General features: G+C 36.5%; 1 protein-coding gene across 1 annotated transcript in view; it reads right to left on the bottom strand.

The window, feature by feature from the left end:
• Positions 1–13,450, bottom strand: part of KCNMA1 (potassium calcium-activated channel subfamily M alpha 1) — a 464,321-nt gene that overhangs the window by 34,750 nt on the left and 416,121 nt on the right. The window contains exons 20-22 of the mRNA XM_082764953.1: positions 9,277–9,400; positions 6,087–6,311; positions 2,690–2,882 (exon numbers count right to left, since the gene is read on the bottom strand). Coding sequence (XP_082621079.1) covers positions 2,690–2,882; positions 6,087–6,311; positions 9,277–9,400 — 542 coding nt within the window. The remainder of the gene's footprint in view (positions 1–2,689; positions 2,883–6,086; positions 6,312–9,276; positions 9,401–13,450) is intronic.

A 13,450-nucleotide genomic window follows, 5' to 3' on the forward strand; every position in this document is an offset into this window, starting at 1 on the left:
CTGATTGTATTAGTTCCCTCTTTGTTCCCTCTTTTGTTTTCTCTCTTTTTTTTTTTTTTCTCTTCTTCTCTTAATTGTCCCTAATCAGAAATCTGTCAAAATCCTCTCATCTTTGGACAGAAGATCACTCAAAGAGCTAAAAAACAACAGCAACAACAAACAAAACTACTCCTCATTTTACTTATTGTGTAGTGGGAGCAAAGAGGCATTTCCACCTGGCAGCTGAGCATCCTGAGCCCCTGTGAGCCAAGGTGGCAGGTCACCCTCAGAGAAGGGCTGCAGAGATGCTCCTGGTTCGGTAGTGGGGAGCTGCAGCCACTGACCACAAACCCCACCAAGCTCATGGATGTGGGCACCCACGGGTACCTGCCTATGGCTGCCAGAGCCCCCTGGTCCCCCTAATAATAAACATAATTTATGTATCAGGTTTGCATATGAGATTCAAGTGACTACAGATTTATACTAACATTTTACTTGGGATAGCAAGGGTAAGACTACACATTAATTCCCTCACCAAAGATCTTGCAATGTAGGCCATGTGTTTCTCAGGCTGTTCACATGTTTTGTTTTGTTTCTTTTCTTTTCAACACCCTGTCAAAGGTCAGCTGACATTCTTTCACATACCCAGATTTTCTAATGTCAGTTTTCCCTATGATCAGTAATAGGCATCACATAAAAGAGCAGCACAAAACATGGTGGTGGTGAGGAAAGTCAGAATTCAAAGTCATGTATCCAGAACTAAAAAGCTTAGACTGTCAATACTTAAAGTTTGTATAAGCTGATGTGAACTGGATTGTTTACCCAGAATAAGTACATTGCATAATACACAAATGTTTAAGCAAAAGTACAGTGCCCATTCATGCTGTAAATAAAAGTATTTACTTGCCAGTAATAAGCTGTGAGGTGGTTCTAGGATGCCACTTCTTGACCAGCAAAAGTTGAATCATGTTGTTTATATAATTTTCAGAACAGTTGTGACCACTATATGTTAAAAGTTCATTTTGTCAACTAAAATGTTGCATTGGATATAATTTCTGCTAAAGTTTGTGCTATCTATTGATCTAATTGCTTCCAAAAAACTAACCATTGCATTCAAGGTCTTTCTAGAAAATTTACAGCACTGAAAGCAATGCAACCAATTCAGTAGTTATGGACACCATAATCAGAGAATTTACTGGGAAGATACATATGAAGCAACTAATTTTAGAAATAACACCTCCTAGTCGGTGCTCCAAACTAAAATAGGCTCCTGGTCATCTGCCTTATATTATGTCTTGTTTCCAAAGAAAATCTGCAGAAAGAGTCACCTTTTTTACACACAGAATAATATTTGTCTGAAGAAATGGCCAGGAATTCCTGTGAACTAGCCTATTGTCCCCCTGCTTCTCTGCATCAACACCACTGAACAGGTCTGAAGGGATTTAGACCATGATCTTAGTCTACATTTCCTGAGCAATAGGGGCTGTACCGTAGAAGCAACCTGAGTATTACAGTCACAGATTCATACAACAGTTCAGGTTTGAAATGACATCAGGTGATGTCTAGTCCAACTTCCTGCTCAAAGCAGGGTCTGGTATTAAATTCCTTTTTTTTTTTTTCTTTCTTATTCTGAGCATTTTCCATATTTGAGACATTTCCGTATTCTATTCAAGAAGATATATTTCTGAGCTTCTGATACTTGACTCATAATTCTAAATTCCTGATTAGAGTGTGAAGACAAAGAGCTTAGTCTTAGTTCTCCCTCTTCTTGAGGTAAAACTATCTCTAGGTCAGGCTCATGGGGAAATTGCAGACCAAAACACTACCCTTTCTACACCTACATTTAAAGCAGGGCTGGATCCAGAGGGAGTATTTACTGTACACTTCCTAGGTTTATCATAGGTAGGACTTGAGCTGCATAAGCTGCAAGACCCTTCAGGGATGGAAAGATGATTAATTTTACACTGATAGTCTTTGCCAGGATGCTTATGACTGCTTTTCAGCTGCTTTGCACAGCCACAGTTGGTGTAAAATAGCCTTCAGCTACCAAGGAATCAGTCCCCTACTCTCAGCAAAGACTGAAAGATTTTGATCAACATCCTTAAATGGGATGAGTACATGTCAAAGCATGGGAAGACATCAGCTTTGAGTTAATTCTAAGTGGCTTTTTGAGCAAGAAGGCATACGAAGTATAAAGAGATTTAATTTAAAATTTTTGCTCTTTTTTTTTTTTTTTGTAAACTTTGTGCCTTGTACTACTCAGCTCTTTTTCTCTCTGGCTGCAATGTGCTTTACATAAAAGAGAAATGTTTTTATACCAAGGCTTAAGGTATTCCAAAGTTACTATGACTTAGCTTTGACTCTATAACATCAACTGCCCTGATAAGAAAACCACTGAGCAGGGCATGGTGAGCAAGCAGTGATTTCATACATTTTTTTAGGACAATTTAAAAAAAAAAAAGAGAAAGAGGGAAAAAAAAAAAAAAAAAAAAAGATTAATGTTCATTCGTTTTTCCTCTACAAGATGTGCTTTGTGATGTAGCAGAGACACTACGTGACTGTCCCTTTAAAAGCCATCATACCAATCAGCAGGTTTAACTGTCAGGCAAGCTGATGTAGGGCTCTTTGAATTACTGAGTGAGGGATATTCTTCTTGCCAGGTCCTGTCCCCTGTAGGCACTGCAGAGAAGTATTATAGGGCAGTCCTTACCTTGGGAATTAGCCTGCAAGACCCCAATGCTGTCATCAAACTGCATAGATTTGATGTTGAGTGACGCCAAGATGCATTCCTTGTCCTGCAGCGAAGCATCATCAATATTATTCTGATTGGCTGACAGGATAACGCACATGTCGCAGAGGTTGATGTTGACAGCCCTTAAATCAGCCCGACTTAATGGCGTACCCTTCGGCACAGAGAAAAAAAAAGGGGGGGGGTGCAGGAAAGGAAAAAAAGAAAAACAAATTAAAGATTGAGAAAGAGCTTTGGGAAATTATTTAACAAGTATCTTTTTTATGCTCTGACATTAAGCTGGTCTAACTATGTGCCAGGGAATAGGAGATGTGTGCTAATCTAAAGGGTAGTTGGTGCTGATGGCAGCATTTTGGGTTCAGTCTCAATACTCAGTCAAGCTATTACTAACAAACAAGAAATAGGAATAATGCCAGCATTCTGCATCTCATCGGTGACTTGAAATTGTCTTGATTTAAGTTGCTATCATGTGGCAACCTCTGGCGCTCTGAATATAACACGGGGTATGTTTTAAAAGTCTATTTATCTGCTACCAAATTGCAACGGTCTTGGGCAAAAGAATAACAATTTAAACTGGAAAGCATTGTGTGTCCTAGACATCTGAAATGCAATCAAGATAAAGGTGGTTTTTGTACCTGGAGCAATCCACAAAAAAATTAATCCGTTTCATTGCATGTTTTTGGTACTTCTAGAAGGAAAACATACTGATCTTCAAAATCGTGTGATTAAATGCTTTGAAACAGAAACAAGACTAACTAAATGGTCACAACTAATGCACCAGTCTCTGTTACCACAATCCTCTATCAGAGATTGCAATATTGAAAATGAAACATTGCAGTAGATCATGGGTTTCATAGTTAACACAACTAAGACATGACACAATCCATTATGTTTGGTTTAACAACACTTGCCTTTCACATCCAACAGAACATATCTCTAGTTACAACATATTGTGCCTATGTCACAGAGGCTGCAAGTTCCAGGAGAAAAAAAAAAAAAAAAAGTATAGAAACTAGATTCTGCTCTGCTGCCTTGCATGGTTTGGCATCCAGAGACCCTAATGATGAGAAGGAGACTATGCTGTCCCCTTTTCATATGTCACAAAACAGAGTCAAGACCCTATTCTTCCATCTCCTGATCACTCATGGTGAACCACTCCACCAAGAATACTCAATGCAAAAGTGCTTTTAAAATATGCCAAGTGAAGGCAGGGTTCAATTCTTCTGCAGTGATGGCCAGCGAGTTTCAGATATCAGCTTGACTGTTTCAAGTTACTTTCAAAAATTTTAGGCCAGAAACCCCTGGAAAACAGCATATATTGAAAGGATATGCTTTCATTATAAAATACTCAGAGCTTAAGATATGATTATTCTTGCCACCTTAATTCTGCTCTTTGTGTCTGTACTGTGCACCAAGTGAAGCAGGATTCCTGTGGGGAAAAATAATATGTAATCATGTAATTAATTGAAGACTTACTCCTACTGATTTTATGCAAAGGGACAGAATTAAGGCTGCCTGAGGATATTTAAAATTGGCATTTGCCTACTTTTTATGAGTTTACTCAGTAGCTTAAACACATCTTTTAGTACAAACTTTGTATGAATTTTTTAGGTAATTTTTTTTAAACACTAACAATTGTTTCTATGTCTAGCTGTAACCACATCCCTATCAGATATAAGCAGCAACCTTACTTTGTGAACCAAAACACTGTGAATAAAGAAATGAGTTTGAGTGGCTTCCATTTAACACATGATCTCTACCAGCATGACCTCAGTAATTTTATTAGACTTTTATCAGAATAATGCTGATAGCTTTAGTTTATATCACCATTTTGAAGCAGATAGGCTGAGGGGAAAAAAAAAAAAAAAAGGCCTTGAAGTCTGTGCAGTCTTCAGCTCCCTTGATACATAAGATACAAGAATTCCTTTACTTATTCTGTATTTTTAAAGGTATACTAACCAACAATTTAGGCTGTTTAACCTGAAATTAGACTGAAACTATTCTAGAGCTGGCCGCAAACTGATTGGGGAAAGTAAAGGTAGTATACATTTCCTTAATGCCTCATCAGAATTCAGAATCAAAACTTTACAAACACACATTACAGTAATGTAATGTGCTGGATACAGCTGGATTCCATTTTGCTCACAGATCAAATATTATTATTTTGGTACTGATTCCTTAGTCTTTATCCTTCACAGTGACTGGAATTAAAAGCGATTGGCAGGAGGAGGAGAATATTAACTAACTGACCAAATCTGATACCAACATCATTTCTGTGACAGCAGAGAATCTTGTGACACCATGTGTTGGATCAGTTTCCAGAAAAAAAGCTACAGGCTAACACTAAAACTGCATTTACAGTAACAAGGACATACAGACTTAATCATAAAGTATGGGCAGTCTTTCCATTCTATTGCTATTTTCCTGATTATTCACTGCAAATTACATCCATTATTTACTTATTTTTAATCGTTGAAATGTAATTATTAAGAACAGGTAAACTCCAAATTTTTCATTCTAATAAAAACATCCACCCTCACTTTACTCTGTTAAATCTAGAGCATTGCTTTCGTGCTTTTACCATGAGATCATTTCCCTCCTGCCTGTACCTTTGTGGGTCATTTATAGCTATGATCATGTTAGTGATCTGATATGCATCTTCATTTGTTTGTACTGGAGCTCATGTTTCTACATTTTGTGCACACAAGTGAATGACACTGATACATAGAGTGGAGAAATAGGACCTCTGAATGGTGGTTTTAGTGGCTGTCCCTCCTAAAATCAATAGGAGCTTTTCACTGATTTCAAAAGGGTCAAGGTTTTGCCATACTTCCTCAACTTTAGAAATTCCTCTTTTAGAATGGGTATGGCAGGAACTGAAATACCACAGCAATGTTCCTATAAAGTTGGCCAACCTACAGTAAGTTTTTATAAATTTAGACACTTCTTATGTAGATAGAATGATTTTTGTTTCCAAAGGTTTTGCGGGTATAAATGCAACAATAATGTCATAAATAACCACTATCATTCTGTGAGGGAAGTCACATCAAAACTGGCTACATGCAGTGCACTACAGTGAATGTTCAATATATAACACAGCTAATACATTTGATAGCAGCTGAAATTCATCCGATGAGGATGACGAGGCACTGAACACTGCAGCAAATATCTTCTAATAAGGTCTCACAGGGCTCTCTTTTCATAGACACAGTAAGGGAAAAGCTAAGTCCTCAGGCCTATAAGTAGACAAAGGTAAAAAAAAAAAAAAAAAAAAAAAAGCCTAAGATCAAAGTCAGTATGAATCTGTCCAGTTGGTGTCCTAAATCACAAAGTATCAATAATATGGCTTTGGACTTACAGGCAAGATTGAAACCTTTGGGAAGTTATGCAGTGTCTCCCACTCCCTTCTCAGGTATTCAAGTGAACCCACAAACACAATGTGCTTGAGTTCATGGTAGTGAAAGTTGCTGGCTCGTAATGGCATCACTAAATTTCTTAATCCAATCAAAGCAGATTTAACATCCCCAAATATGCAAACGACTACATGCCCACTTAAAACTGTCATCGCTGCTTCACTTCGAGTCTAAAAAACAAAACACAACAAAACAAAAAGACAAGGGAGAAATGAAACAAAGGGAAGCTTAAATCAGATATTGAGTTTTAAACCAGGACAAATACAACTGTCAATATTGTTCATGCACAAAGAAGCAGTTTGATAATAGCTGTTCATTTTTACACTTATTTATCCTTCGTTAAATGTGCTCAGCAGAAGAAAATTCCATTCTTGTTCACAAATCCTTCAGCACTCAAAAAGACATTGTAGTGGACCAAATTCTGATCCTGTATATGTTGCTGCACATGTGGATTAATACTCTGGTTACAACAGAAGCACTATGGATTTAGCTATGAACAGATTTTGACCTACTGTGCATTCAGCCATTAGAAGGGTTATAGGAAAGAGATGCAAAAACAAACATGCTTTAGCTTACAAATCACTAGTGTTTTTTCAGAACCAATCTGAAAAGCAATGTGTGAGTGCTCAGTGGTCTTAATAAGGCTTTTGCGGCATCACAGGTATCTTGCAAGTTGAGGACCATATTCTCTTAGAGTCAACATTCTCATTTTAGAACAAGCTGCTACCACCCTGAGAAGCAATCAAAAAACCCTCTGCACTGCTCCACTTTACCATAGACGCCCACCATACTTCAAGCTTCTCTCAGAAAGAAAAATCTAGTGTGTAAGATCATGACTAATACTAACTTCTCAGGCCAATCAGACTTCCTGAGTATTTGGACAGACAGAAATAAATTTCATGAAGTATATTTAACTGATGTTAAGAATTATCTTCTTGTCTCAGTGACAAGAATTACATTTTTGCATTAATCTCATCAGTGGTAATATCAGTTGAGCAGGCAATTCAAACACCACGATGATTAAATAAAGTCGTTAGGAAACCATGACCTTCATTTCTGGAGCCAATCTTATCATTACTGCACTCCATCAAGTAACTGAAAATCCACTGATATCATATTGCCAAGAAGTTTTGCCAATGAATAAGGCAATGGTGAGCTGCATTAATTTTCCTCTCACTTATCCATACTATATGTCCTGTTTCTGAATTGTGGAAGCATAACAATGTGTAATATGGACTAGAATATGTAGCAGAGATGTTCATTATATAATAAGGGGAACTCTGATTAGAAGTTCTCTAATCTGTTAAAAAGAATACAAGCTTCCGGTTTCTCTTGGGTAATTAACCTGACGTTTGTACAACTCTCCCATAAGACTGGTCTTGGCCCTTCATATGAAAGAATACAAGAGTAAATGATGAAGTTAAGCATGCAAGTTGTCCCATGCCTCTACAGATAGTTCTGCATGGACTACTGAGACTTTAGAAGGCAGACCAAGTCTTTAAAAAAATATATAATAAAAGGTACTGCACAGTTGTTAATCTGTAAGTAGTCATGTCTATTTGACTGTATCAAAAAGGGGAGTCCTTACTACCTGATACTGCTCAAATGTTGCAGAGTCAAAAGAGATGCTGGGCAGGAAAATGAATTATTTCCTGACCAAGACATTGTCAAGTATCAGTTAGTGGACAACCTGGGAAATCTTTAAATTATGTACTAAACTGTATTTGTGTGATCTCTAAGGACAGTGTTAAATTTTCATGGATCTGAACATAGACGTACATTGTGAACTATGAGCTTGACATGGTGTAGGAAAGCATTTTGTTGGCAATGTCTTTATTGGTGATAGTGCACAAAACAAAAAGAACCTGGCCAGACTCACAGATTCACAGGCTAGTAGGAGTAAAAACTGACATGCCATCATCAAGAGATAAGAAGTGAGGCACTCCACAGTGACATTTTCAGAGAAACACTCTGAAGAGTGGTACAGTATATAAAGGTCATACTAAGTCATCTTCTAAAATGTGTTCTGAACATGAAGGCAAATTTTTATCACTGTCTATTACAAAATATTGTGCAGCAGGGTTGCTCCTCCTTGCCTGCTGAATACATACATATAAATGCATACTAATTAAAGCTGTTTAGCCAGGCTCTGTCCCACAGTTCAGTCTCTAGAATTTGGAATTGACTTGCTCGACTATCTAAACACCAATACTGCAATTCCGAGCAATGTCATATTTAAAACAGAAACACCCAAGGAGAAGTGGAAACAAGGTTTTTACCCCTGATCATTACAATAAACTAGTGCTGTCACCATCATTGGCTACACCATACCACAGTGCAGGAAAATCTAAGATAGCAGGCTCAGGAAAAGCTTTATAATGTGCAACAAAGTGAAGATCCACAAGGGAGTTCGTTTCAGATATCATCAGTTCTGAGAATGAAATCTGGAGTTAGTTACTTGTTACTCTTAGGTATGAGTACATGAACACAAGTGGCACAAACCTTCACTGAGCAAAATAGACTGTGATAGGCCTTCTAATTATTTTTAATGACTTGAGTCAGTTTGATGCTTCCCCAGTTAAACAAATGAAGCAAACAGACTAGGCTCACTGCAACATGCTAGAAAAGCAGACTAGTAGTACTACTTACTCTGGCCTATTTGGGCATCTTGTCATGTTGGAAATTGAGAGAGAAGTTTTAAGAGAGCAAAATTCATATAAAAAAATAAGAGATAATGCAAAGCAGCACTTGCCTGTATTAGAATCATTACTACCTTGTGTAAAGACATAAATGGGGTACGTAAACATTTAAATATTTCCAGCATGGATTCTCTAAAGATTTAAACTCGATATGCAAATTTCAGTTTATGAAAAAAGAAAACAACAACAACAACAACAACAACAAAAAACCAGTATATTTTGGACTGATTTTTATTATTGATTCTGGCATACATATTTATATAATAATAAAAATAATTCCTTAACCAAAATGCTCGCTTCAATTTTAGCACATTGTGTTTCTGATTTCAATATGCTAGTTTAAAGGATAGTAGAGATTAATTTATCAATATGTTAGACATCAGTGCTATTGGTTCAAATAATCTCTTTTCAAACACAACTTATCATCAGTACCTACCAAAATGACCTTTTCAATGTCCTTGGCTGGACACCAATGAAACATCCCAGTAGAGTCATATTTTTTCACATTGGCATCCATATTGTCAATCTGTTCATTGCCAGGAATTAACAAGGGGTCATGCCTGGGGAAAAACAAGTTGAGGACAACGTAAGTGGAAAATATTATGAATTATGGATGGAAAAATATCCCAAGAGCTGTGTACAGAGGGAAAAAAAGTAAAAAATGAAATGTATTTACACTTCAACATACTTCTGTGCAGGCACTTTAAAACAAAGGCTAAAAAGAAAAAAAAATATTAAGTTTTAAATTTTGGGTGCAATTTGAAAGATTTTACATGCTCTTTCCACACCAATAACCATTTAGTTTTAAACAGGGCTTTCTGACACCATCATGTATATAAAAGTTTGTTGTTGTTTTTTTTTTTGTTTGTTTGTTTTTTTGCCAGTCCCACCCCTCCAAAATAAATATCAGAGTTGCTATTAGCATCTGCAATGAAGTAGAAAGGATAGGAATAGAGCCCCATGCTGACTGACTGGCATAAGTATGGAAAGCCAATTACTTGCTTTTACCACATATAACTTCTGACGTGATGCTCTTCACAGTAAAAGCTTTAACAGGCTGCACTTTAAATATTTTAGCAATTTGCCCAATCATATTTTGCTTTTCCAAACTGAAGCCCTTTAAAGATTCAGCGGTATGTCATTTTAGAGCGGACTGACTAACAAATGCCCACATCTGGAATACATGATCTTAATACCAAAGAACAATGTCCATTTTCTCTGACAACTGTATCCGTGATAACCTCCTAAGTGTGTGGTGTTGTTATTTTTTTCCTTTTGTGTGTGTATGTGTTTTCTAGCAAGATTTGAAAACACAAGGCTTCTCAAAGGAGAAGCAAATAAAAAGACGTTTTCATAAACTTCCTTACAGCAGTACAGCTACACCTAAGCACAGATTCATACAATACACAGTCCTTTATTTATACACTGAAAAACAAAACAGAACAACAACAACAAAAACAACAATAAAAAAACATTAGGCTAAGAACTTCAACACTCTCACACTCTCAGTAAGGACCCCTAAGTGATTACATTACACAGCACAAAACATTAGATGGAGGATCTTCTTCACAGAGAACCAGTAAACTGATCCTTGAAATATTACAAGTAAACAAGGAACTGATCTTTCTCTGGGAAAACTACAGTCTTTACTTTAGGTTTCTGTCATGACTGCTAGAAATATACTGACACAGAATTGTAACCTTTCAAAGAAGACTATACTTCTACTGTAAGAACGTGCCAAATATTCAGAGACAGGCAGACAAATTTTAAAGCAGTTTCCATTTTGAAGACTTTTAAGGAAATGCCCATATTGGCTGAACTCTCGAAACGGGAGTTTCCTGCTTTTCAAGCACTTGAGCCAGCAGAATGTGGTAAGACTCTTTCTTTTCAACTGTCCACTAAAGGAAACTTTGAATGTTGTGCATGGCATAGGTTAATTTACACTGAATACAGGATGATAAATTACCATGTTTAACACAGTTACACTTGCACGACTAAGAAAGGTATAATCTCTAATTCCTTCAGGGTGATTACTTTTTGTAATTTCATAGTCGCTGATCATATAGCCATTGAAGTCAGTGGAACATTCTCATTCATTTCATTCAAACAGGGTCAACTCCAAAGACGGTAGCTTAGAAGAACTTGAGAAACTATTAATATAATGATCCAGTTAAGCCAGAGTCTCTTCATGCTTTAAGAAATAACAGTGCAGTGGGCAGCTAAGTCATAAATTGGACATTTGGAAAGAAGAAACACTGTTTTCAAAGTTTTTTTACATTCACTCAACAGAGATGGAGTTCAATGCATTTCACTCTCTAGGGGACTGCATGCAGTCTGACCCTGCTCCAGGTTTAGTAATGAAAGTTTTTGCAAAATTGTGCTCCCTGTTCTGTGGGAGACAGAGATGACCTGTACCAAAGTTTTTTTGTTTGTTTTTAATTTCTATAAAAATATCCAGAGTCTGCATACTTTTTTACTCCATTGGTGAGTGAGCTGCAACCATAGCAATTTAGCTTGAAATCTGACTCTAATGCTGTTCGTAGTGTGTTCTTTTCTTGTCATACTTGCACGTGGTACAGTAAGGTCTGCAGCCATGGATGCGATACTATTTGAAGGTAGTACTGGAGTTCAGACATTTAATGGGACTTTATCCTGGTTATTGTTTTCTGATGGAATGTGTTAGCTACATGTTTCCTAATAAGAAACTTTGTCAAAAGGTGAGGAATCTTCAGGAGAGATGTTTTTATTTGTCCTTTTTTTTATTTTTCTCCTCAAATCTTTATGAGACAATTCTCCATGAACCTTTCCTAGCACAGCACTGAAAAAAAAAAGGCAAAGTTCACTGATCAAATCTCCTCTTCTCATTCTTTTTCTCTGAGAAAGCAGATGCATATGGGAGGGAATTTTCCCCTTTATCAGAAAAACTACCTTAAACCAATTTTTAAAAAATGCACCATTTTAATTTTCTAATCAGTGTATCTTGAATGCTCTGAGACTTGAAACTAAATAGATCAGTTGAAGCTTTCACACAAATTAATATTTAGCAATACTGTAATCCCTTTCACAGAAAGGTTACAAACTGAAATATAAGAACAGATATCTGACTTGAAATGATGGCCAACTGCCTTGAGGTCTGAGACAATTTTTAGTACGTGAGTGCTTAAAGCCTAGTTGTAGTCCTGTCTTGGATAAGGGCTTTGCATCCTAAAGGGGAAAATTTAAAGTAGCTTGTGCCAAAGATAAATCAGAATTTTACCTCAATACTTTATTTTACAGTTACATTAGGTTTAAACACAGGAGTGCTGTAGATGGCATGAGGAGTGTGAATAATCAAATATAAGTTTCCTTTTGAAGTTTTAGATAATATATACATATATAGAGAGAGAAATATGTGCACTTATTTGTAGGATGATAAACTATTTAGATCCTCTACTTTCACTGTTTAGAGTACAGCAAGTGGTGGTCTTAAAAGCAGCAAATTGGAAGGGGCACACAACAAGGAAGTATGCTAATAGAGCCTGTTGTACTATTTTTGTTGTAAGATAACAGATTATTGTCTGAGAATGAAACTGTGATAAGACTAGCCATGCTTTGTGTTTCAGAATCCGTGTTTTTTACAATTGTGTCCATTATATTGAACGTATGAATCTTCTGAGATAGGCTAATATCTTCATCTCTTTAATCAATGATTTTCCATCCTCCATAAAGCAATCTCTGAAGATGTCTGCAGAGGCTGAAAATTGTTTACAACTTATTGTTTCTAGGGTCAAACTTTGTCCTCAGATAATAGTGGATACTTAGGGAAAAGAAATAATACTTGTTTTGCTGTTGTTGTTTCTTAGCCCATGTGGTTTTTCTGAAGTACTATATTAACAACACAGTATTACTACTTTAGATCTATACACATTCATAAATCTGGTGATCCAAACTTGTTTTGCAAATAGTAAAAATTCATTAAGACAGACAAAGAGAGGCCAAGGCTGTCAAATCTGCCTAAGGGGTTTGGACACCCTCTTCCCATTAACATTCATACTACACATAGCATTATATTTGTTCTTATAGCCAAATCAGGGACTGAATGTTTCTAGAGCATCTCTGTCTGCCTCACCCTTGAAAATGGCCCTGTCAAGCTATGCTTGAGTCACATTGGCAAGTTACTCTGGAAGTATTTGTATTAGTGTTGTAGTTATGATATCCTCCAGGGCTATAATACTATCTGCTTGAAAAATGCTTGAAAAATTCACATTATGGAAAAACAAAAAACAAAACAAACAAACAAACAAACAAAAATAAAATCCTCTTTTTTTTTTTTTTTTTTTTTTTTAGATGAGATGTTGGCTTTTATGGTTTGCAATGACCATAGAATTTAGTCATTCCAGGCCGGAAAAGACAGGCATGAATAGCATGCATGGAAAAAAAAAGAGTGAAAGCTACATTTCCCTCATTCGTAACTCCAGTTAAAAATTTGCTTCTCTGGCTCTTATGGCAGATATTGCATACACATGACTTAAAATGAAGAGCAAAATGCCTTCTTTTCAAGGTTTTCAAGAGCATATTGTGCCACTTACGATCAATTAAACTTGAAAATGACATTAAATGCCATGTTACAG

The sequence above is a fragment of the Aythya marila genome, assembly GCF_965140915.1.
Source record: "Aythya marila genome assembly, chromosome: 7".
Classification (NCBI taxonomy): Eukaryota; Metazoa; Chordata; class Aves; order Anseriformes; family Anatidae; genus Aythya; species Aythya marila.